Source organism: Drepanopeziza brunnea, assembly GCF_022702325.1.
Source record: "Drepanopeziza brunnea f. sp. 'multigermtubi' strain 214-2 chromosome Unknown ctg5, whole genome shotgun sequence".
NCBI classification, from domain to species: domain Eukaryota; kingdom Fungi; phylum Ascomycota; class Leotiomycetes; order Helotiales; family Drepanopezizaceae; genus Drepanopeziza; species Drepanopeziza brunnea.
The window spans coordinates 434,834-460,471 of NW_027094068.1; the positions used below are offsets into that span (position 1 = coordinate 434,834).

At 51.5% G+C, this 25,638-nt stretch overlaps 5 protein-coding genes across 5 annotated transcripts; 2 read left to right on the plus strand and 3 right to left on the minus strand.

Moving 5' to 3' along the window:
- Positions 1-4,755: 4,755 nt before the first annotated feature.
- On the minus strand, positions 4,756-7,257 carry L3040_003590 (uncharacterized protein; the record flags this gene model as incomplete). Its single annotated transcript, XM_007293640.2, has 1 exon — positions 4,756-7,257. One exon carries the CDS (start codon positions 7,255-7,257, stop codon positions 4,756-4,758), a length of 2,502 nt encoding a protein of 833 aa, XP_007293702.2.
- Positions 7,258-9,392: 2,135 nt separating this feature from the next.
- Positions 9,393-11,221, plus strand: L3040_003591 (uncharacterized protein; the record flags this gene model as incomplete). Its single annotated transcript, XM_007293641.2, has 2 exons — positions 9,393-9,599; positions 9,767-11,221. The coding sequence occupies 2 exons, from the start codon at positions 9,393-9,395 to the stop codon at positions 11,219-11,221; spliced, it is 1,662 nt and encodes a 553-aa protein (XP_007293703.2).
- Positions 11,222-12,147: 926 nt separating this feature from the next.
- On the minus strand, positions 12,148-14,193 carry L3040_003592 (uncharacterized protein; the record flags this gene model as incomplete). Its single annotated transcript, XM_066156475.1, has 6 exons — positions 12,148-12,358; positions 12,469-12,622; positions 12,709-13,000; positions 13,127-13,361; positions 13,410-13,943; positions 14,015-14,193. 6 exons carry the CDS (start codon positions 14,191-14,193, stop codon positions 12,148-12,150), a joined length of 1,605 nt encoding a protein of 534 aa, XP_066012059.1.
- Positions 14,194-16,653: 2,460 nt separating this feature from the next.
- L3040_003593 (uncharacterized protein) lies at positions 16,654-17,515 on the minus strand (the record flags this gene model as incomplete). Its single annotated transcript, XM_066156476.1, has 3 exons — positions 16,654-17,324; positions 17,381-17,391; positions 17,448-17,515. 3 exons carry the CDS (start codon positions 17,513-17,515, stop codon positions 16,654-16,656), a joined length of 750 nt encoding a protein of 249 aa, XP_066012060.1.
- Positions 17,516-22,687: 5,172 nt separating this feature from the next.
- On the plus strand, positions 22,688-25,147 carry L3040_003594 (uncharacterized protein; the record flags this gene model as incomplete). Its single annotated transcript, XM_007297211.1, has 7 exons — positions 22,688-22,787; positions 22,870-22,940; positions 23,024-23,378; positions 23,429-23,451; positions 23,546-23,641; positions 23,689-24,869; positions 24,955-25,147. The coding sequence occupies 7 exons, from the start codon at positions 22,688-22,690 to the stop codon at positions 25,145-25,147; spliced, it is 2,019 nt and encodes a 672-aa protein (XP_007297273.1).
- Between the last annotated feature and the right edge of the window lie 491 nt (positions 25,148-25,638).

Genomic DNA, 25,638 nt, shown 5'->3' on the forward strand with positions numbered 1-25,638 from the left:
GGTCGCTGCGAGGCTCTGAAGGTAGAGCAAATGTTACTTCTCTCTGGGGAGGAGAAACTGTTGAGGTTGCCGCACAGATAAGCCCCCCGAAAAAAGAGAAGAGAAAAATTTACACAAGCATGACTGTCCGGAGTGTATATGTGTATAAAATTTCGAGTTTCGATAGGTGTGTAGGATTGATTTTTCGAAGTCCGGTCAACGGAAAGGCTACGAAAGTCTACGCCGCAAGTACTGATGGTAGTATGGTACCGTAGTAGCCTGTCATTCCACCCGTCTGTACGAAAAAAGTCTAAACGATCAGTACGTACCGGTATCGCAGGATTCGATTCGCTTCGCAGCCGAGGTGAGGGGTAGTTACCTTAGTTACTGTAGAATGCGGGGTTACCTGTTTGTACATCCGTACTCACCCACTTGGCGCCGCCGCCGCGCGCCGATGGTCGGGGACGATTCTGTAAGTCCGTAGGGGAGGGAGGTAGTGGAGCCCGCAAACGAAACCGTCAGGCGGGATAAGTAAGATGGGTACGATGAGCAAGCGACTAATTTTTTTTTTTTTTTTTTTTTTTTTTTTTTTTTTTTTTTTTGATTTGACTTCGAGGGAGGGGTGGATTGTTTCTCGGTAGGTTTGCTCTTGCGCTGGCTGATTGATTACTGCGGGACTTTTTTGGTTGGGGGGTTGCGGGGGAGGGTTGGTTGCGGGGTTCAGAGGAGGAGGATATAGAACGGTGAGGTGCGGTGCGATGCGATGCGATGCGACGTTGGTACCTCAGATAAGATAAGGAAGGTACCGTAGCTTGTATCGCTGTTGATTTGAATGGATCAATAATACATTATTGATGTTTTTATAAAGAAAAAAAAATTTGGGGGGGAGGAGGGGGAGGGAATGTTAGAGAGGGGTACCGGTTACTTGGTGCTTGCTTGCTTGCTTGTATTACACTCGCAGAGGCTGGCTATCATTTCAAAATAAACTGCTTGCGTAGAAAAGAAAAGACAGCTGCTGCCCCCTCCCCCCCCCCCCCATACCGCGCTTTTCCGGTTCTCATCGGTATTGAAATCGGCTTTTCTCGGCGAAACTTTTTGCTTCGAGAAGCTCTACTATCGGGGGGGGGGGGGGGGAGGGCGTTGAGGGGGCTTTTTTTTTTTTTTTCTTCTTAATAACGCGACGAGCAGCGGTAGTAAAAGATCGATCGGTGTTCTAATTCTCCGTAACGGATTTTGTCTGACCTGGTGAGTGATTTTTTTTTATTTATGGTAGCTATCAAGCCTTTCGTGAGAGATAAGTAATTGGGAATTTCGGGGGCGGAAATTGAATCTTCTTTGGGGGAATCTGGGTAGCCAGTTGGTTATGAAGATGGCTTTGAGCTAGCTAGCTAGTCAAAAGGGTTTAAGAAAATGAGGGGGGGAGATGTACGAAAAAGGTGTTTATTCTTAATAGAGCTGCTAAAGCCGCGTTAAGGCTATCTTTGATAATATAATAAGCGAGTTTTCTTAAAGCAGCGGGGTAAGTGGTCCGGACAAAAAGTTCACCAACAGTCTCCTGTACAGCGGCGCCAAAGCACTCTTGCATCGAGGCTTAATAGCATCAAGCCCACTTTTACCTCTCCGAAATTCCTCTCCGTCGACGATTTGGAAATGTTGAAGAACTCGTGCTGTATGCATAGCGTGAGTATGAGGAGAAGCTTCGTCTGGACCTCAGAGGACCCGGCGAAGAGTATTCGGTCTCGGTCCAGCGAAAGAAGAATTGCGGCGGTACGTTAACAAATCGATGGAAAAGAAAAAACAGAACTATCGTTACGTCGATCGAACCCCGCGAAGCGGTCCTAGGTAGATAGTTGTAGATCCGGACGGAGCCAGAAGACATCGACATCTTGCCTGCCATGGATAGGTATGCTTCGTACAGTCCAAGCTCTCTAAACACCGGGTCGATCTCGTCCCGGAGGAAACCTCCTCCGACCAACCGCCTTGCAGTAAGTCCTACCTTACCTACCTATCCCAACGGCAACGACAGCTTGACCGTGCTTCTTCTCTCCCCGGATATTCATTTCGACCGGTTTTTTGGGGGGAGGGTTGTGAAACGGGTACGCGTTGATCGAAACCTGCACTGCCATCTTGTAAAATATCAGACGGGATTTGTGACGCGCGCGCGGCAGCCAGTGAGTGACTCGGGACTCGGGAGTCGGGACGTTTTGGGACAGACAGCCCATACCCTCTTCACCTCTCTCCCTCGTGGAGGGTAGATAGATATCTGTGAGGGAAGACTTCTCTGGCGGTAAAGTACGGGTTTCTTACCCCTTTTAACCCCGTCGAGCTCCCTTCTCTCTTACCGAGAGTGGATCGAAAAGGTAACTAAATGCTGAGCAAAAACAAAAAAGGGAAAAAAAAAGGCTTCTCTCGTTTGATCTCTCATAAGCAATAGATGGTTTGGTTTCACAATGCCCGTGGCCATGCCCATGCCCATGCCTTGCCATGCCTTGCCATGCCATGCCATGCTATGCCATGCTATGCCACGCATAAGCATCATCTCAAGACCGGCAACGCGGATCACTATCGTGCCCTCTTCGCCTGCTGTCTACCCATCTATCCGTCTGTCTGTCTGTCTACCATGCCAGGGCAGGAATCAAGTCCCAGTGATTTCCGCAACGCTATTCGTGTCACGCTCACTATGGGGGGCTGAGTGGGCTGAGTGGGCTGAAGGGGGGGGTCTAGACCTCGAATGAATGAATGAATGAAGGAATGAATCAATGGATACATGAATAAGATACCCAAGACCATCCATTATCATTTTCCCAAAACCCCACTCTCCATCTATCATCCCCTCATCAGCAGCGGCGCTTCAGTCTACATACAGAATCCACCCATCCATTCATCCATCCATCCATCCTTCCATCCATCCACATTGCGTTACATTATATATCCTACCACCGATCGATCTATCTCCGCCAAATACCTCCTACCGCAACGAGTCAACCGAAGCCCAGATCAGCCAAAACAAAGCCATGAACAACCCGCTCCTAGCCTGGAAGGTCTGGACCGAGAAAGTCGTCGGCAAGATCAAGACCAGCAGTACCTCACAACAACAGCAACCGAGAGTCGCGGGGCGGAAGCTGCGACGCCCTTACTTCGAGAGGTTCAACCGGGTGAAGATTGAGGATCAGTCGGAAGGGATGTGAGTGAGATGTATTCATTGTTTTCTTTGTTTGGCAACACACGCGCTGGGCAACTATGACAACCGTGGGGGCTTGGGTGGTTCTTTGTGATTGATTGGCTGACGGGGTGTGTGTGGTGTTTTTAGTGGGCGATCTTTGATGAGGGGGTAAGGGCGTACCGGTAGATGTTATGGGGGTAAGGAGGGGAGCGGGCGGGTATTTTTACTTGGTTATGTTATCACAAGATGAGGGTGAGGAGGAGGATAGGGATGGGGATGGGGACCGATTGATTTGATTGATTTGATTGATAGCGATATTTCTACGCACCGTACATACCAACGACTTCTGCAAGCATATACACATGTTTTTTTTCTTTCTTTCTCACACACATACACACCCATCTATCAAGATGGACCCCGACACCTACCGCGCCCGCTTTACCGATGAGCTCCATCGATACCCATCCGGAAAGCTTGGAATCGGTGAATGCTATACAATACACAGTACGACTAGCAGACAACCAGCGCCTTCTTACGGAGTACAAACTCCTCATAACGTGACAGACAGGCAGCACTTCGTCATCTTCCATCTTTAGTTTTCTCTCTCTCTCGGTCTTTTTTTTTTTCTTTTTTCCTCAAGCGTTTCTAAGCTGTGCTATGCCGCGTACTGTGATCAGTCAAATCAAGCTTTACTCCGTGAGAGAGCAATCAATTGATTGATTGGCACCCAGAAAGAAGCTAAAGAAGGTGTTTTTTTTTTTTTTTTTCCTTTTTTTCAAAAGGGAGGGGGGAAGGGTTGGTTTGATTGATCTATCCATGTTGGTGTATCTACTTCGTATGGATGTACTGACACCGTAAGCAATCGATCGATCTCCCCGCGCGGCAGACTGGATAGAACCACCACCCCAACTACGAAAACTAGCGTCACTCACAAGAAATTCGATTTTGTGAATTCTGCTTCATACGTATTTATCGCTTAGTCAATCCAGATTCAAAAGCTGTTGTTAGTGACGGAAGGTTATACTTTGTTAAAGAGGGGGGGAGCACTTTCTTCTTTGGATATGGTCCTTGATGAAAATCTCGCTTAATAAACGTATACTCCGTTGCTAGTTAATTAGTTTTCTTAGCCCGCTTCATTTGATTTTTTCAGATACGACATGATATGATTGATTGATTCATTGTCGTGACTCGACTCGACGTCGCGTTGAAGAAGCAAGCTGTTATGAGAGTATAGAGACGGCATCCAGACGATCTACTCTTCACTCAACAGGTCTTTCATACATACAAGAAGAGACCACCTGCACAATTCTATTATGAAGTTGGCCTAAAGTGTGAAGGATATCAAATTCTATACAAACGGAAAGAGTTCAGCATCTATACCTAGACCCTTGTGACAGCCTGAGGCCATCAGGCTGAGATAGAGGGCATGTCCCACCTTCGGGGCTACATAGACTCTCTCAGAGAGAGGAGCTTCGAAGAATGTAACCTCACCTCACATACTTTTCCTCCTCTGAAGTATGACTGAATACATACAGTAAGGATTCAGGAACAGAACAGGGCTCAAATCCCCTACTCCACCACATCACCCATATCACTCACATCACTCACATCACTCACTCCCCTTCTTCATCCTCCTCGGCTAGAAAACCCAGACCACTATCATACCTCCTCTTCTTCCTCTTCCCCCCATCCACCCCCTCCCCTCTACTACCGCGTCTCGCCAACCCAGCATCAAACAGGCCCCCGTTCGCTCCAACTACAGCAGCAACGGCAGGGCTTTCACTCTGCGCTCTGTCACCCCGAACCAAGCCCGTCTCCCCAGCAGCACCCTCGCCATCGAAATCACCACCAACACCAAGATCAGCATCGAGAAAACCCGCGCCCATCTCCTGCGCACGACCAAGTTGCTTCAGCATGTCCGTGACGACGAACCGTCCCCGTGACACCGTGCCCGCCAGCTCCCGATTCTCGCTGCGCAGCGACAGGATGGTCGCGTGGGCCGTCTGGAGCGACCCGTTGACGCGCTCCAGCTCACCGCGGAGTGTCGAGACTTGCTCGATCGCGGCATCCTTCTCCGCAACCGTCGCCGCCTGGCTCGCAGCCAGCGCTGCAAGTTCCGCCCTCAGTCCCGCCGCCGCGTGCTGCGCGCCCGTGAACCTTTGCTCGAATTCCGCCAGCAGCAGCATCTCGGTATCGGTGCCTGCGTTGCAGGCATGAGTAGCTTCCTCGTGCTGCTGCTGCTGCTGCTGCTGCGGTTGCGTCTCGTCATTCTCCATCATCCTCCGCTGCAGCGCGCGGATCTCGCCGCGCAGCCCGTCTTCGTTCGCGATCCGCTCGATCAGGCGCTCCAGCCCAGCGACCTCGTCGCGGTACCCGTCCAGCGCAGCACGCAGCCGTTCGCCGTCGACGGCCTGCTCGTCGAGTTCGGCGCGGAGGTCGCCAACGACGCGGGTGGCGAGGCTGAGCTCGGCCTTGACCGTGTCCAGCACGCTCACGCGGTCATTCAACTGCTGCCGCAGCAGGACCTCCTGTGCGTGGTACTGATCGATGCTCGCGTCCCTGGCCTTCACCTTCTCCATCAGCACCCGGACGCGGCTCACCAGCAGGCCCAGCAGCTGGTCGTTCGCGAAGCCCGTCGGCGTCTCTCCTGGGCTGAGGTACTCGAGCTCGAGCCGCGCTTGGCGGAACCGGGACGCAATGCTCTCGAGGGCGGCGTCGGGGCTGCATCCCGGGCGGGAGAAGCCGAGGGCGGAGATCTCGGTTGCCAGGGCGGAGAAGGCGGTCTCGTGTTCCAGGGAGCGGGACTCGGACAGGGCGAGGGAGGTCAAGACGGTGTCGAGCGCTGAGTCGAGAGCTGTGTGGTCGGGGCTCTCGTCGCTGGTCAGAAAGGGGGAGAGTTTCTGCGCGAGGCGATCGTGGTGGTCCTCCTGCAACGCAATCGCTCGGTTCAGCTTCTGGATCTCCTCCTGCAGGTTCAGCAACTGGCCTTCCAAGCTTGCATTCTCGGGGTCCGGGATGGGCGGCAGGGAGTGTTGAGTGCCGGCGGCCAAATTGCACGGTGTGTTCGGCATCGTGGAGGGCGGCGATAGGAACGAAGTATTGAGCCGCGTCGGCGTCGTCATGATCTCATCCTGGCCAGACATATCCTGAAACCCATCGTCCTGGTCGTAATTCGTAATCATCATCTCGTCGCCATCATCACCGTCATCAACATCAACATCATCAACGTCGTCAAAATCATCGACAGCATACGGATCCCGTGCCGCCACCGTCCAATCCACTTCCGTCTCCTCAGCTTCTCCCTCCTCCGCAACTACCACCACCGTATCCCCATCCTGCTCCCTCCGCCGCAGCTCCTCCTTCAGAAAACGAATCTCCCGCTCGAGCACAAGGACTTTAGCTGCCGTGGTATCAGGACCCGCAAGGCCCCGAACGCCAGATCCGCTCCCGAGTTGCGACGCCATCATATCGGCGTTGTCGTGGCGGAGAGACCGGACTTCCACATCCTTCAGCGCCAGCTCCTCCGTCAACCTCTCTACTTCTTCGCGCCGCTTCTTCGCCTCGCGGCGACGATCCCACTCGATGATATTGACCTCCTCGCTCAGCCCATTCCGCCGCAGCCGTCGCTGGACACGACCCGCGAGCACCTGACGCAGAGGCGCGAACTGCAGCGTGCCAGATGCAGCAGGCGTGCCACCATCGCCCTGCCACAGCCGCCGGCCAGGCGTAGATGATAATGACGATGAGGTTGATAGGCGTCTTCTCGACTGGGATCCTCGCGGTTGTTTGGGTTTGCGCGAGGAGATCGAGAGGGTGGTGCGCCTGATGAACGGTGTCAGACCCGACGGGGAGTAGTCGGATGATGATGATGCGATGGCTGCTACTCCAGGATCCAAGTCGGAGTCTGAGAAGCGGACCTTTTTCTTGCTGCGTTTGGGTGTCTGTGGTGGTGTGGCGATGCCGTAGACCCTTGGTAACCGTCGTGGGCTTGAAGAAGAGGCCTTCAGTCCTGCGCTGCTGCGGCGTTGGCGCCGGACTGAGAGAGGGCGGTCATCGTCGTCGTTGTTCTTGTTATTATTGTCGACGACTATCGTCGGGTGGTCGAGGTCAGCCATGGTAGGGAGGGGTCGGTGGGTAATCCGCGTCAAATGTCAACAATGAATCAACTGATCCGTGACTCTCCAACACTTGTTGGTGAAAGAGAAGCAAGAAGTGAGCGAGCAAGGACGAAGTTCCAGTGTTTACACTGGATCAATAGTCAAAGAGAATGAAGAGACGCGCCGTCGGTACTCGCAGCAGGCCATCGCAGAGACCAGAGTAAATAAATAAATAAATAAACAAACAAACAAATGCTTGCATGCATGCATGCATGCATGAACTGCATTAGGTAGATCAGCCATCTGTTGTTTCCTTCCCTAGCCTGATCCGGCTAGCATAGTTGGACCAGACGAGACGCGCCTTAGTAGTATTTCCCTAAGGAGACGCGCTCATTGACTCAACTCACTCACTCACTCACTCAGAGCCGCGCCCCCGCAGGGCGTGATGATGTTAGATAGATACCGTACCTACATACATACCTATCAAACGCCTCTCGAATCCATCCATCCATCCATCCATCCATCCACCCATCCGTCTGTCTGTCTATCCTGATACGTAGGTACGTAGGTACGACACCTAGATACGATACCTAGAAACGATAACGGTACCTATATACCTAGGTAGATAGATACCTACGCCACATGAACGGCGCGCGCGTTGCCAGGGCAGGAAAAAGCGGGGGGCCTCTGCCAAGCCGCGTCGTGTTCTGAAGCTAGTAGTACAGTAAGTAGTGAGTGAGTGAAGCTAGGTACCGGTAGGTAGTAGTCGCGAACCCTTTCTTGGTTTTGGTTTTGCTTTTGCTTTTGCTTTGGCTTTGCTTTTTTCAGCCTGGATGTATATGCTGTAGTGGTATGTGCTGTTGTGTAGAAGGTAGAAGGTAGAAGGTAGAAGGTAGAAGGTAGAAGGTAGAAGGTATGGTGTTGTGTTGTAAGGTGGGTTGGTTTGCTTGTTTGTTTTTTGCAGACGGGTGGGCGGTATTTGCGGGATGGGGGCGGTGGGTTGGTTTGGTGGGTGGGTTTGAGGGGGGGTGGATGATGGGTGGTGTTTAGGGGTTACGGTACTTAGGTGCTTGGTTGATTGATTGATACTTTTGTAGTGCTTGATATACGGTAGGTACGGTAGTACCGGTAACTGACTGCCCCGCGACAAGAGAGAGAGAGAGAGAGAGATAAGAGCGGCACGCTTTCCTACTGCTGTACCGGTACCTACTGTACCTACCTAGGTACTGTATCAATATATATTCCAATCCAACTCCAGTTGTTATTCTTCGATTTACATGAATCTATATATTTTATATATATATATATATATATATATATATATATACGTAACTTTCCCATACGCACAACCTACTCCGTATGCATCCAAAGAAAAGACCACTTTCCAAAGCACACACGTGCTCGCTACGCCCGCCCGCGACTCGCACCCGCAAACCTTCCTTCCGCCTGTCGAGTTTCCGATTCCGAGGACTTGGGATACACCAAGTGGCACCGCACCTACGCGCTACGTATTTCCTATTTCCTATTTCCTATTTCCTACTGCACGCGCCCGGCCGACGAGGTCTGTCCTTTCCCAGCCCCCGTGGATGATCGTGCGGTGGGCGAACGGGATATACTACCGGTACAACTCACCCAGTCACCGCCGAAAAGGGGTATACCGGTAGGTAGTACTACTATGTGTAGCGGTACCTATACGGATGGCTCGCAGCTCGCTTGAAATGGGATCCGGCAGGGCCCCTGGCTCGCTCGCACCACGTCTTCCTGCAGCGTGCAGCATCTCCACTTCCTTCCTTCCTCCTCCTCCTCCTCCTCCTCCTCTGCCTCCTGCCTTCCTTCAACCTTTGGGCATACCTACCTACCGATACTCTTTGGAATCTGTCCTTCTCGTCCGCTGCTTCCCACTGGCGATGCATTTCCCGGCCGCGAATCTCTTCTCGTCTGTTTGATTCCAAAGGGAAAAAAGAAAAGAGAGAGACCTCGCTTGTTACTTGCTGAGCGAGTTCTCTCCCCCTCTCCCCCTCACCCCTTTTTTTTCTCTCTCGCTCAGCACCGGTCCGAGCCGAGCCGCGTGAATATATATATATATATATATATATATATATATACATGTATGTATATACAAATATATACATGTATACATACATACATACAGCATGATGCGATTAATCAACACCTCGACATTGCTTCTGCACGACTTTCCGGGCCGGGATGTCCCGCTGTATGCAATCCTTTCTCATCGGTGGGAGGACGGCGAGGTGACTTTCCACGACATGCAGAGCGGACTGGGGCCGGAGAGGGCGGGCTGGATAAAGATAATCGGCTGTTGCTCGCAAGCCGCGCGCGACGGCTGGGAATATATAGTACGTTCCTTTTACACACATATGTCCCGCCTTCCCTCTTCAATCACGCGACTACTGAGCACGCAGAAAAAAAAAAAGAAAAAAAGGAAGAAAGATCACTGATGTGCGAAGAGGAAAGAATGAAAAGAAAGAAACCTTGAAAGTGAGATGTTGACTATTTCGGGCAGTGGATAGACACCTGCTGCATCGACCGGAGCTGCGGCGCCGAAGTGTCGGAGGCGATCAATGCCATGTTCGCCTGGTACCGGGACGCGCAGGTGTGCTACGTCTTCCTGTCTGATGTCCCGTCGGCGCTTGAGGACCCCTTCGAGCCCGGCTCCGGCTTTCGGCAGAGCAGGTGGTTCCGTCGGGGCTGGACGCTGCAGGAGCTGCTCGCGCCGCCACGGGTGGAGTTCTACGCCCGGGACTGGACGGAGATCGGGACCAAGTCGAGCCTCGAGGACCTGATCGTGGTGATCACCAGCATCACCCACCTGTTTGATTTCCAAGACGCGTGCGTGGCGCAGAAGATGTCCTGGGCCGCGGGCCGGGCGACGACGCGGGCGGAAGACGAGGCCTATTGCTTGATGGGCCTTTTCGACGTCAACATGCCGATACTGTACGGAGAGGGCGCAGCGAACGCTTTCCTCCGCCTGCAGCAGGAGATCATCGGCAAGACGGACGACGAGTCCATTTTCGCATGGAGCCATCATATGGGCGGCGGAGGCCTGCTGGCCGACGCTCCGGCTTATTTCGCACGGTCAGGTGACGTGCGCAGAGCTGTGTTCGATGCTGCGCGGCCGCCCCATGCCATGACCAGCAGAGGGCTGCGGATGGAGCTGATCCTCTTGCAGGGGCCAGATGCGGATTACGACGTGCAATTGGCGCCTCTGAACTGTGCGAAGGGGGCGGGCAAAGATGACCACTTCATCACCCTCCAGGTCACGAAATCCGGATCGGGGCTGGCGAGCGAGGGGCTCTTTCAGACTCCCGAGTGGGAAGGCCGGCGATCGAACCAGATGTTCAGTTACAAGGCGCGGAAGCCCCTCTTTGGCCACCGGACGATCATCTTCTTCCCGCAGCAGCCGAGTCTCCAGCCGCGACAGCCGTCTCCTGCGGAGCGGGACCCGTGGCCGCTAGAGCAGATTTCCGTTCCCACCCTCGCGCTGCTCGAGTGCGGCTTCCATCCGTCGCAGCGATCGACGCCCGAGGACGTCGTGCGCTGGACGCAGGAGGACGTCGCCGCACCTCTCGTGCGCCGAAGCGTGCGCAACGGCGAGATCACCGAGCTGTTCTTCACGAACGAGGACTTTGGCGTCTTCGATCTCGCCATCGGGATGACGGATCACCGGCTGTGGGTCGACATCGTCTTACCGCTCAATCCCTCTCAGCGCTTGTCGGGCGCGGAATTCCCCGGCGCGCGGGAGATTGGGATTGGCAGGAAAGCGGACCGGATCTCTCGATGGCTGCGCAGTGGGCTCTCCGTCTCGGCGTCCGTGAAGGTGGCCGTGGAGATGGGGAAGCGGATACACAAGGTGGACGTCATCATCGGATCTGGCGATGAGCTGAGATGGCCTGAGAGGAGGATCGAGGACGGCGAATGGCGCCTGAAGCCGACGAAGGGTCGGCGTCTAGCTGAATAGCTAGAATAGCTTGTCGGAAGGACCGTTGTCTCTATAGAAGCTCTCTCCAATGCGAGGTAACATATAGCCCCTACCCAGCGGCCCATGCGCCCGAGCGCCCATTACCCGTACCATCCATTCATTCACAAGCCATGTCATCGTCGGCTCGCTTAAATGGGCCTCCATCTCATCCGTATCAACTTCTCCAAGCGATACCTTCTTCTCATCTAAAGCGCCAGCCTCTTCCCCCCATTACCCAAACTCCCCTTCCTCACACACACACACACACACACACACACACACACACACACACACACACATACACACAAACAAACAAACACACAAAAACCCCTAACAACCCCCAACAACCCCTCCCTACCTCCCTACACATACCACCACCAACCACATCCCCAATCCCCTTTTCCAACTCTCCCCCCCCCTCAACCCCTCTCTTCTCCAACTCAAAAAATCCCGTCTCGACTCAAAGCCTCCACCACCAATCCCCATCACATAACCTCATACCCAACATGAAATACCATTCTGAAGAATCAAACGAAGAGAGATGTAGTGAGTGGTTTGTACGTATTGTATTGTATTGTATATATGACCTGCTACCGATCCCCCCCCCCCCCCCCCCCCCAAAAAAAAAGCTTTCGTCGCATCTCTCATCCACCACCTAGCACACACACACAGCACGAGAAAACCCAAACCTCAAGCCCCCTCTTCGTCTCGATCCAAGACGCGAGGCCCAAACGCGATCGTGAGATCTGATACGGTAGGTAGGTAGGTAGTAGGTTGTCCGTCGGCGGATGTCGCGCGCGCATGGAAAAGCCGTGTTCTTTTTTTTGATCTCTCTTGCTTATTTGATCTCTCTCTTTCGATCTCTCCTCGTCCGCTCCCCGCCCCACTGAAAGCCAAACGCGCACCGACTTGTCCTTGTCCTCGTCTCAGACCGTATATCTGAACCAGGGCGCGTCGTCCGCGACCTCGGCGTGCGCCTGCTGCTCCGCGGCCGAGTACCCCCGGGAGGGGGGGGTGATCTCCCGCGCGCGGCGGTCCCGGCGCGCGTTCTCGCGTCGGAGGTGCAGGGTGAGGAAGAGGGTGAGGAAGAAGGCTGTGCTGATGATGGCGATGAGGAGGGAGTGGCCTTTGATGAAGCTGGGTCGCGGTGGGGGGGGTTAGCGCTGCGGCGGGAGGGAGAGAGAGGGGGGGGGGGGGGGAGAGAGAGGGGAGGAGAGAAAAGAGATGAGCGGTTCGTCGATACGTGCCGTGGTGAATCGCGCGTGAGGTAGACGTAAGAGGCGATGATGCCTCCGCAGTTGCCGCCCATGACCTGCATGGCGATGCCCGTGCCTCGCTTCAGGCTGCCACCGATGTTGTTCCCGTTCCAGGCCAGGCCGAGGGGGATCTGGGGGTAGATGCCTGGAGGGGGACGCTGTGAGCCGCCCGCGGGACAGGAGACCACGGAATATGCTAGCTTGCCGGTGGGGTGTGGACGGTGGACTTACCGATGGCGGCCAGGACGGTCCCCGCGTACTGGATCCGGGGCTGGACGGATCCCGCCAGCAGCGCGAACCCGCTGATGGCGACGAGCTGGAAGCCCAGCATGAACACGCCGCGCTGCTTGACGCGGTCGGCGAGCCAGCTCGCCACGATGGTGAAGAAGCAGGCGATCACGTAGGGGGGTACGCTCATCAGCTGGGCTTGGTTGTTGGTGTATCCCATGTGCTTGATGATGGTCGGCAGGAACAGGGCGAAGGAGTAGATGGGACAGAAGCCCGACATGCAGATGAGCATGTGCTGGATGCTCCTGTGGTCAGCAAATTTTCGTTCCCTTTGAGTGTCTCCAGAGTAGCCTCAGGAGAAAGTCTCTACTCCTGAAACACTGGGTAGAGGGAAACGGGCGGCTGCGCCGAGTGTCCTTACAACTGTGCGAGAAGTTAGAATGAGTCTCAACGGTTCTTCCAGAGGATAGCGGGGTTGAGCCGGAGGTCTCCCTCTCGGATAAGAGACAGCCATGGAGCCGTACTCACTATATATCTTCCAATCTTTGATGGCTTGAAACACATATTTGTACGCGAAGTGATTCGAGAGGTTCCCATGGTCGGCGGCGATGCGACGTTCAACCTCTGCACGCTCCTCGGTGCTGAGGAACTTAGCTCTGGGTCGCGTTAGCCATGTCCAAGCGACGGGAATACCGGAATCGCACGTAGCCGGATAGTCGTTGATCGCCCAGTAGGCCGAGAACGAGACGAGGATACTGAGAAGGCCTTCGAGGATGAAGATCCATGCCCATGCAGCAACTCCACCGACACCGTCCATCTCCGAGATGCCTCTGGCCAGGATCCCTCCGAAGGCGCCCGCCAGTGTCGCGGCCGAGAAGAACAGAGCCATGCGGAAGCCGCACTCGTGCCGCGGGTACCAGTTCGTGATGTAGTAGTTGACGCCGGGGAAGAGCCCGCCCTCGAATATGCCCAGGAACACTCTCGTCGCCATCAGACCGGAATAGTCCTTCACGAAGCCCTGGCAGATCATTGCGACGGACCAGAAAAGCATGATAAAGGTCAGCCAGATGCTGGGCCGCAGCTTCTTCATCATGATATTGCTGGGGATCTCCGCGGCGATGTAGAAGGGGAACAGGATGGCGAGGCAGTCATTGTACTGGATCCCCTGCAGATGGAGGTCCTGTTCCAGGTGGTCGAGTCTCGCATTCCCGATGTTGGTGCGGTCCAGGAAGCAGAGTCTTGGTTAGAAGTTCTCGTATTAGTCTTTTTCTTTGAAGCCCCCAGATGTCACTATCGTGGCCCGACGTACAGGTAGATCAAGGACAAGAAGGGGATGAGGTGCCAGTCTATCTTTCGCACCAGTTTCTTCGTGGCTTTCAGGTCGAAGCCCTGGGCTTCGGCCGATTCGACGGAGCTCGTCGTAGCCGACTTGTCGACAGTCTTATCCGAGACTTTGCCCATGCGCGCGATGTCTGTTGCCGTGTCCATAATGAAAAAGGCAGAAATGAGTTACGTGATAGCTAAAATCTCGATGAGCTCCACACAGACAAGCTTTGATCTGGGCGCTACGGGCTTTTCAGTTTTCCTGGGGAGTCCCGATACTGATATTTGCCAAGGATGATTTGCAGCAGTATCAGCGCGCGGTATGTACGTCTGTCTCGCCGCGGCCTATCACACCACATCGGAACAGATACCCAGGTGACTGGACCGTATCGGCGTGGTACTAGATATGAGTCTGATCTGCAGATCTCTCGACGCACCTGGGTACCTATATAGGTCCGAGTACCGAGAAAATACTCATGCCGGATTGGATGCAGATACGGGAACCACTTCCCCAAGTGAAGCAAGTAGCAGCTAGGCGGTCCAGAGTCCGGACAGACAGACACATAATGATAATGCTGTGTGACTCGGGGGATCCTAAATAAAGGTTTTTGTCCCGTGGGAGAAACATATCATATGTGGCTCGCCGCTCGCTACACAGGGTTCTCACTGGGAGCCGGACGGTCCACTGGCAAAAGTGGACTGATACGACCTTCGAGACCCACGAGGGAACATCGCGACGGGCAGGGCTCGTTCCCTTGATCTGGAATTCAAAATCGTCTTTTGTTCTTTTTCCGATGAGTCCCAGGAGCGATGCAAGTATGTCTGTCCGTAGAGGCAGGTGGTACACAATAGATAGTCTCGGCTAGGCTTTCCCCCGGAATTTTAAACACACTTAGAGGCTGGAGCTGGTTTTCTCTATAATCATATGGAAATAGTGATCTACCAGCAGAGGTCAATTGAGCTTGTAACAGCTGGCTTGAGGCTGAATATTATTGCAATGTCATGACCTGACCTGATCTTTAGGATGGGTTTCGAACTCCAAGCAAGATTGGAAAGGCAAGCAATCCTCCACATGCCAAAGCGAATTCACCGCGAGATTATCTTGCATGCAAGGCCACGATCTAGACCGTCGCTTTGCGTCTCATTGCCTTAAATTCTCGTCAGTTTGCGTGCAGTAGCGCCACTGCTTGCTCCTCCCATCTTGGTCTAAGCCAAGACCCAGAGCCGATAGAGAGCTGTAAGGCTGAGGGATTGTGGGTCGACAGCTGGATCCGTCAAGCTCACATCTATGAGGGAGAGTCTCTTCTTCGTATGGAGACCAGAGAAGGGCACGAGGCATGTCGTTTTCCCACAGTCCAGCAAAGTAGCTACCGTGGATACGTCTTCCAACGATATTCGCGATACCGGCGATCGCGACAAGTTTTTCGCTTGGGAAGGTGAGATCTCGACGCGTGTAGTTATACAAGATATCATACCAACTGATTATCATCCTATGGACCATCGCAGAGTCTCCGATAGAGAGACCGTGCTTGCGATATTCAGAATGTGCCAAGAAAGTGTTTCTTTCCTCCCGAGCAAGAACCGGTTGCATCTCTCTAATTCCACCAAGCCATGTCGCAGGCAAGTGTGTGACATTTGAAGTGCGTCAAATTGCAAAAGACAGTGACTGAGCAGCGATTCTTGGATGCACCAAGCCCGGGACTGGAGAGAATCCGTCTCTTTGCTCGTCATGTCTTTACCAAATGGAACATCGAAACGAATCGGAAAATGGCTCTCCTGTGATGCGACTTGTACAGGTAGTATCGCGGGCCTGGAATTGGGAACACATGCCCTCTCGACAAATATACCCCCGTTGCAATTTTCGGTAGTCGCTGCAGCGATGGTGATATAAGAGTTTCGATATATGTTCGGCATGCTGGCCGCGCCCTTCAGCCAGTCTTCAGGTGAGTTCTGTATGATGCATAATGAGTCGATCCAGAGATAACGCAGGCCAAGGTGCTGATTTATAGTGATGGCATCTGGGAATGTTGCTGGTAAGGCCGAAAACTCGATTCCATGCTGTAATTCTGCAAAATTATCCACTACGGTCCTAACTAAATCGACCTGGCCCCACTTGTAGTTCAAGGTCCTACCGCGCTTGGGGACCGTCGTAAAAAATTTGGGGGTAGAATCGGTGGTCAGACCAACACCAACGACCCTTGTTGGAAGAACGTAATTCATACTAGGCGATATAGAAGAGCCTGCACACTCAGGATGGTTGCGAACACAATCGGAAAACGGCTCATGAGTGACAGTGTGTCCGTCGAGTTGGCACTAGATTGAACAGGCCTGCCCAAGTTCTGGCTGGAAATTGGCTAGCATATATACAATCAGCTAGGCACTATCAAGTGAGGAGGAATATTTTCCGACCTTTGGGAGCAAATACACGAGCAGAGCATCTCTTTGTGCCAGATGACCTGTAAATCCACGGCCTAGTCTCTATATCCGTAGACTTCCTTCAGCCTGTAAGCGTATTTCCCCAAGGTCACTCGATCCCTCAAACCCTCCGCTGCGTAGCTGGTTTCTGCGCATACAGCCCGGCTGCCCATTTTGCCAGCATATTCTCTCGGGCGCCGGATGCATTGATTATAGCATCTTTCCCGAAGCCATAGTCGTCGATGATACCAGTTCCCCCTCGTGTTTTCTCAAACACGGCTTGATGGAATTCGTAAGCACTCTCCACAGCTCCCGCTTCCAATAGAACTTCTCCGATTTCGCCAAGGACTCTGTAACAATATCGCGATCCCTCCATCGGAGTCGAGACAATTCTCGCTCAGCAGCGGTCAAAGGCTTTCTCAGCGTGTCAAACTGCGCGCCGCTGAGGTCCAACACATGCAGGATCAACGCGCATATCCCGCAAGTCGTGCTGCACTCGACCAGCCCTTTTACGGTCTTGTGATGGAGAAGCGAAGACTCGGATCGCTTCTCGCGGGTCATAATCGGCACGGAACCATTAGAGAATGCGCTGATGATGTTGATGCAGGGTGGGCAGATGGCGGAGTCGATCTCGTTGACGAGTTCGAAGATTTCGCTTCCGGCGCTTTCAACCAGCTTTTCGATCAGGTCTTGCTCCTCGTCCTCCGATCCGGCATCAGACTCGGATGCAGATCCAGAATCGGACAGAGCGTCGGAGCTACGCGCTGAAGTTATATCGTCGTCGCTCTCTGACCCGGGCTGTAGCATCCTGGGAAGGGTCGGTGGCTGGCCTTCAAAATAGTCCGTGCCACTTGGCGGATCCATCATGTACTCGTAAGACGCTGCGTAGCATGCTCAGCGAGAAAGAAGCAAATGCATCTTCGAAATTCATACATACATGGGCGTCGTCTGCACTTAGTCAATCAAGCTGCGGCCGACTACTGGACAGCTACAACCTACCGCACGCAGCACAGCCAGCCATCAGCACTGGCGCCTGATTGAACTTGCGTTTGGATCTTCCATTTAGGACCATATCGAGAGAGGGATCGCCTTTCGATGTCGATTCAGACAGTATTTGCAACAGACTACTCACATCTTTATTAAACCAGCAATAAATCTTTTTGTGGGGAGATCCAGTCTTGAGGTAAATCGAGATGAGGAACTATGCACTTGTTGCAAATCCTAGCTTAACCTGTTCGAAACAGGTGGCTTTGAGAGGTTGAGATACTCCCGCAGAGCTCTCAAGTTTGTGTGCAAGAGCTTGAGCTTGGAGAATATCCCGGGCAGCCAGCAGCCGGGCCGGCGATATCTTAGCGCATGGACTAATTAAGCGAGATGGCAAAAAGGGGAGGATCGATGTGGGAAGTAGTAGGTATCCCTTCTCTTCGGGCGGTGCTCGGTGAGAATGTCTGCTGAGCTATGTTAGAGGATAGCTGGAAAGAACGTGCATGTGTGTTGGCAATGCTTGACTCTCCGTAGATGAAGCAATGATTGAGAGGATCGATAAGTTTAATCCGTCGGCTAACTGCAGCAGGACTGAAGACTGAAGAGATATGAACTTATGGATTATCTATAAAAGTAGACAAGAGATAGTAACAGATTGATACCTAGTAGTACTTACCGGAATATGGGATGAGAGTCACTAGTTTAGATGAAAGAACTGTAATCGTCGGCTCGCTTAGATGGGCCTCCTTTCATCCTTTCCGTCGGTAGAAGCGATTACGGATCGGAAGCAAATGCGGATTTCTGTATTACATTAGGAATAATAAAGTAACGGATAGAGCTGTAATATTAGTTCTTTGATACCTGGAAAGAGCTTAATTACGTCGAGTGATGCATCTAAGTTTTGATAGTATGGCTCTCTTCGTTATGAAGTTATTTGAATCGCAAATTGTGAAAGAAAATCAATGTTATTGAATTTCTATCGAAGATCGCGAATTGTTTTAAGAATACGTCAAGAATGAATGGAGCTATTGTAATGAAAATTAGATGCACGAGTCCGCGTAGTTAAGCTCTTTTGAAATGTCAATTTTTTATTTTAAAAAAACACGATTGATATTCAAAAACATAGACTTTTCTTTCTAAAATCGAAAACTGTATTGTTTTTTTCACTACGTATCAATTGAATAAGTTAATAACGAAAAGAGCTATGATATTAAAATTTGGATGCATCAATCGACGTAAATATGCTCTCTTTGAGTATTGAAATTAAATATTATAGCTCCATTCATTGTTTACTTATTTCTAATATCCGGTCGGCTGTATTCCTACCACGTCCGTGCGCAAAGCCACTAAAGCGTGAGTTACCCAACGTCAATCCAACGCGTCCTTACGCGTAGAATCCGTAGCATATGACTATAATAGAATCACAACCACTGCTTTACAGAATCACTTTATACTTCGAATGGAGAAGGAGATAGCTTGTAATGAATTCTTGCGATACAGCTGATCAATCCCGCGATGACCTCGTCACTCAGCTTATTGGTTTAAAGTCTTGGCAGCCATAAGCTTTCTTCTTTCTCGACCAGTCTCTTATTAACGCTTACTTGGTGCTGTATAGCGATGGCATAGAGAAGCATAAGGAATCACTATCTGGAAGAATAAGCAAATGCTATTTGTGCAAGCTGTAATTGACTACATTTTGCTCAGTACTGTAGTACTTATCGCCGTAGGAGAGTCCTAATAATCAAAGGCTATATATCCTTCTTCAGCCACGAACTGATATTATCGCCGCAAAGCTTTACGTAGTACGTACTACAGTACTTAGTAGTGCATCTTCTTCTTCTGGTAAACTTTGCTAGTAAAAGGCATACCGAAAGTTGTTATTGGTACAAGTTCAAGGGAAGCCAAAAAGAGAGGTGAATACGTACTAGTAAATTGCGAAAAATTTGCCTTGCATGCAATTTAATGCTCTGCAATGATTGCTTTAATCGAAGCTAATAAAATTGCACGGAGCTTAAGGAGGTACAGCGGTTATACTACGCAAGTACGTAGTAGTACTACTACGTACGTACTTAATATAATCCCCCATGTTCTGATCCACTATAGCGACTAGCTTAACCGGGCTATACCTTTACGATCTTACCTATCGTCGAGCTGAGCGATACGAAGCCGAGACCTTGAGAGTATAGTCCGATTAAGCTAGTTTCCATAGAGGATTAGAACATGGGGGATTATACTACTACTACGTATAACCGCTGTACCTCCGTAGATGGCCCAAGGCGTATTTGAAATTTTTATACTAGTATTTTGATAAGGAATTTAAGTTTCGAAATAGTTCGAAGGATTACAGAAGATCTTTGGACTGTGCACACATGTAAAAAACTATATAACCGAGCATGGTAACCCCGCGATCGAAATGTCGAGTAGCGGTGAGCCGTGATAAGAGGCAGCCGGAGCCCTTGTGCTGAACTTGCTGTGGGTAGTACACGCTCAATACAAGGAGAGTTTACTAGAACTCTGTGTTGGGAGTACAGTCGATAAAGTACTAGTAGTAATGCAGAAAGCCGCAATCGCTTTTACCGACTAAGACTGAAAGGAAAGGATGAAAAGAGGCCCACTTAAGCGAGCCGACGATTAAGCCAGAACCTAATTTCTACCAGGGCTTCTGCAGTTCGCCAACCATTGCTGGCTCGGTGAGTAATGAAATGGATTTTATAACTACGTAGTAGTTGACGTAGTAGTTGTTACAATTACTACTACGTAGTATCTCCTCGACAGCATCTCCCAAATTCTCTTTGATGACTTTATTTCTCCAAGCGAGCTTAGGAACTTTGGTTTACCTCCAAGCGAGCTTAGGAGCTTTGGTTTACCGTAAGGATGTCCCTTCCTCTCTTAAGGTGAATGCAAGTTGAAATGAATATCGCATTTAACCTTTTCAATCGAAAGCAATTGATTAGCCCAAAAAAAAGTGCTCGTGGTGACTAGAGGCAGAATCCTAATTCTCCGTACAGCAGACTCTGGCCCGTGACTACGAACGGAGTATTTACTTCGTACCACGGTACAGGCCTAAGTATTACCCCTCGAGGGTGCCTTAAAAGTTTAGTTTCCACTTTAAACCCCCTGTTTTCCCTACCCTCGAGGGGTAATACTTACGCCTGCGACGTAGTACTTGGGGTAAATAATGTACTACGTACTACGTACAATTCTAGTCTGTGCACACTAGATACTTAACAATGCTGCTTGAATTGTTATCGTTATATCATTGGTAGTACCCCTTGCACAAGAGCCCTATCAACGGAAACCTCTAGAATTGGGCTCAGACAGCGTTTGTACATTACAGTATTTCGGGCATGTACCAAGTACTACCCCGCTTATTGCCCTCGGATCACAATTACGCATCGTAACCTTATCTATTAATCGCGTCGACTATTATACTTCTAGGTATTCGTTTACTACTAATTGATAAATTAAATACGAATTGACTTTTCACCACCTTGAAAGACCTTCCCCTTTTATCAGCGTATTTTTGCTCCTCTTAAGTACCAGTAGTGGACGCCATGCTTTCGAAAACCCCAGAAGCCTTGGATGGAACGATCGAGTAAGAATGTACTAAATGCCACCTTTGTAAGGCTAGGCCGCGCCCTTCACGTCCAAAGCCAGCAATAGGATCATTTCGCTCCAGCAAAGTTGTAGTGATACTGCAAAGGCCTTTAAGCTAGCATTCATAGGTTACATGTCCTTATAAGAGATTGAATACGCGTAACGGGGTCTATGCATGCTATCCTCGTCGGAGATCTTTGGCTCCCGCCCTTCCTTTCAACTCAGACGCTCCGCTAAGAATGAGCCAAGAGACTACACAAGAGATTGCGGCGCGTCGAGAGACCCAAGCTATAGTAAATAAAGGGGACATACTACTACTACGTAGTAAATCGATCGATCGATCGATCGCACTAATGGCTAGCGCTTTTAAACGCTTATTATTTCTGACGTTCTCGCTCAGGGCTTTCCAAATATCGCCACTCCAGGTTCCCGTACCTTAAACTATTTCGTATGTGATATTTGTAGCATTGCTAGAAATCAAAGAAACGAGGAAGAAGAGGGAGAAAAGGGAGGGGGAGAAGAAAAAGACAAAGGAGAGGAGGAAGAGAGGAGAAGGAAGAAAAGAGAGAGAGGAAGGAGGAAGGAGTAGGGAGGAAGGAGGAAGGAGGAAGGAAGGAGATAGCTACAAAAGTAGCTAGTAGCTACGGAGAAGAGAGAAGAAGGAGAAAAGAGGAACAAGAGGGAGAAAAGGGAGGGAGAGACGAGAGAAGAAGAAAGAGGAGGGAGAAGAGGGAGGAGAAGGAAGAAAAGAGAGAGAGGGAGGAGGAAGGAGAAAGGAGAAAGGAAGGAGGTAGCTACAAAGATAGTTAGTAGCCACGCAGAAGAGAAAAGAAATACAAGTAATTTGTATTATACGCCTGCAAATAAGAGCATTTCCAAGCTTGCTTGAAATACGTAAGCTGCTGGCCATTTGCGTCAACTGAACATACCGGTACGTAAATCACATCATTCATACGTAGTACGTGCTGCCAGCATTGTAGTGAATGGTATCAGGGCAGAGCCCAGACTTCCTTACCACGCTCGGACGCAGTGAGCCAGGACCCGGGCTCGCCTTCGCTTGCAGAAGCTTTCACTTTGCTCTACGTACAGACCAGGTATTGGCATGCAGGGAGAATCCGTACGGATAGTACCGTTACAACTTAATCCGTATAGGTAGCAGTACAACTATACAAATCGGTATGGATGTTTATGTAGGGCTGCAATGGCGGAGAAGCCGCCAAGTCGTTTTGGTGGAAAACGCGCCACGATCCCTGCCCGTTGATTCATCCTTCTCAGCTTTTCATCCTTCTCAGTTTTTCATCCTTCCCAGCTTCCATCCTTCTCAGTTTTTCATCCTTCTTCTTCATCCGGTTCATCCTATTCATCTCATGCCGCCTCTATTTGTAGAAACAAACAGGAACGGGGACTCCTGTCCACCGTCTGCAAGACGTTAGACAAGTCAATTGACATTTCGCCGGGACCCTCATTAATTTCTTAACATCCATGATACTGGCTGCAGCACATCCCACTATCTATCGGGCTTCCTATCTATCGGTTTCCTATCTATCGGCTTCATGGCGATAGCGGCCGAGGCCCAACGGCCTCATGCATATAGAACCTGGGTGATCTTGACTATCCATTATGTCTGCAGGAGTCTCTCCCATCCACACTCGTTCATCTCATCATGGTTTCGTTCTCCGTCTCGGTATTCAGGTGCGCGCTGGCAGCATCGTCGGTCGCTTGGACATCTGCACAAACGTTCCAACGCCTCGGAGCATGTCCCAGTAAGTACTACCTACTTACTTACTGCACATAACTGAGCAAGCAAATTCTACTCCCATCTCCCCTTGCTGACTCCCACCACAGCTCTAGGTTGCGTTCTTCCCCCCGATCAGACTGATTTCCTGGCTGGGCAGTACTTTGATATCCGTGTCGAGGTTGGTGTGCAGTGGGCAGTCGACACCAACTGGCTCATCTATACTTATACGTGGAGAACTTTCTGTTTCTGACGCTTGGCTAGGTTCACGCGCCTGTCAATGGATCAGAAGCGAACGGAGGCATCCCAGACCCAGACTTCAGCTTGACGATTGCCAAAGCTGGCGGACCAGCAAAAGCTGTGACCAGCTTCTTCGACATCGCCGAGCCGGCTCTGGAGCGGTGGAACTTCACCTGGTATGAGGACTTGTTTGCTCTAGACGCCAAGACTCCCTCTTTGGTTCGCGTTACCTCCAAGGCTTACCGACGAGTTGCTCTCTACGAGCCTGGAGAATATGTGGTAACTCTCGACTACTACAATGGCACCCAGACTATCGCCAATTGGCTCGTCCGCCCTCTCCAGGAGCAGAAGCGGGCCAAGAATGTCATTCTCTTCATTGGTAAGTTCAATGGGATTCTGGGAAGGTGATCATTAGCTAACGCCGTCCAGGTGACGGGATGACTACGAACATGGTAGGTAGCGGCGACAATGCCTCTCAACCCTCGCCTATCCTTCTCCTCAAAACTTCCTACACAGGCAAATACTGACTCCTTCGTGTCCTTCTAGATCACTGCTGCTCGATTGATCGGCCACAAGAGTATCAACGGAAAATACCAGTCCACTATGCAGATGGACAAGTTCCCCGTGCTGGGACATCAGATGGTGAGACTTGAACCTTGGCGTGGGAGCAATTCGCCTAATTTGCATAGACCCATTCCTTGGACAGCTACATAACCGATTCCGCCAACTCTGCCTCGGCTCTCTACTCTGGCCACAAGTCTAGTGTGAACGCCCTGGGAGTCTACGGGGACTCCAGCGCTGATCCGTTCGATGACCCCAAGGTCGAGACAATTGTTGAGCTGCTCAGTCGCATTTGGGGAAGTGCCATTGGCGTTGTCAGCACAGCTTTCCTTGCTGATGCTACCCCAACTGCCCTCACGGGACATAGCAGGACGCGTTCCGAGTACGGTTCTTTGATCGAACAATCTCTTCGCGGAGTGCGGAACTACACTTGGACCAAATACACTGGAGCTGATGTGTTCTTTGGTGCCGGTGCCGGTCAATTTATTGCTGGAAGCGGTTCTTACCAGGGCAAAGACTACTATGAGGAGTTCAAGAGCGAGGGATATGCAGTTTCCATGAACAAGACTAGCCTCGAAGCCCTGGGAAACGACACCAAAGCTCTGGGCGTCTTCAGCACTAACAATCTGCCAGTCTGGTTGGATCGAAACGTCTACACTGCCAACTTGAAGAAGAACACCAACGACCCATCTGGCAACAAGGAGCCAGCTCTTGATCTACCCGGGCTCAAAGACATGACGCTCAAGGCTATCGACATCCTCCACAAGCGAGGTGGCGACAAGGGGTTCTTCATGATGTCCGAGGCGGCCTCGATCGACAAGCAGATGCACGCTCTGGACTACGATCGTGCCCTCGGCGATCTCTTGGAGCTGGATGACACCGTCAAGGCCACGATCGAGAAGCTGAAAGCTCTCGGCGAACTCGAGAATACCTTGGTAATTGTCACTGCCGACCACGGCCACGGCTTCGACGTTTTCGGCTCCGCCGATACGACGTACCTCAGCTCCAAGGAGAGCGACCGCGAGAAGCGCAAAGCTATTGGTACCTACCAACGCTCGGGACTCTCCCAGTACACCGTCACGAACGCCAGCGTCTCCTACAACTCCGGCGTCAACTTCCCCGTCAACTGGGAACCGCGATACACGCTGGCTCACGGCCCTGCCGCTCACCCCGATATCCGGGAGAACTACAAGGTCCACAAGGACGGGCCTCGACAGGCAGCCTCCACCCTCGACGGAATGCCCGATGACTACTACGTCAACCCGACTGACAACCCCGACGGATTTGTCGTTAACGGGACCATCAGCACGTACGTTTGCCATCCCTCCCCGGAGAGGAAAAATGAAAAATGAAAACAATTAATCGCATATATGCTAACAAAATTCCCCCCACAGAATCGAAGAGCAGGGCGTCCACTCCCTGACCGACGTCCCCGTATTCGCCATGGGCCCCTGCCAAGAGCTCTTCGGCGGCGTGTACGGCAACATCGACATCTTCTTCAACATGGCCTCCTGCCTGGGTCTGGCCCGCGGAAGCGCTGAAAGCCCTGGTACCGGGTACTACCAATACAAGCCCCTCCCTACGTAACATGCGGGCCGCAGAATCGGGCTCTGCATGCTTGAGCCCTGCTGGGTCTTTCTAGGTGGCGGCGATATTCTTCTTCTAGCTCGCTTTCGCGCTGGGCGTGTAGGGTAGGGTAGGATAGGGCAGGTAGGTAGGTAGGTAACGTAGGCTAGGGTAGGGTCGAAGAAGAAATACAAAAAAAAAATACCATTGTGTAGATATTCAGAATCAGAGGGATTGATTACATTGATTAATTTTGAACCTGAAGCTGGAGCTGGAGCTGAAGCTTGACCTCGATTTTGGATTTTCCATGCCGTGAGAAAGAGAGGGGAAAGAGAACGGAATCGGGGCGTGACGGTATATGCGCAACATCATCTCTTCAGTACCTCGCACCTATCATATACCCCCCCATTCCCTCGTCGGAAAGTTGGAAGGAGGTAGACCTCTCAGCGGCTTAAATCAAGTCAGCTCGGCCCAGCTCGGCCCAGCATAGCTCAGCCCAGCCTTCTCAATCC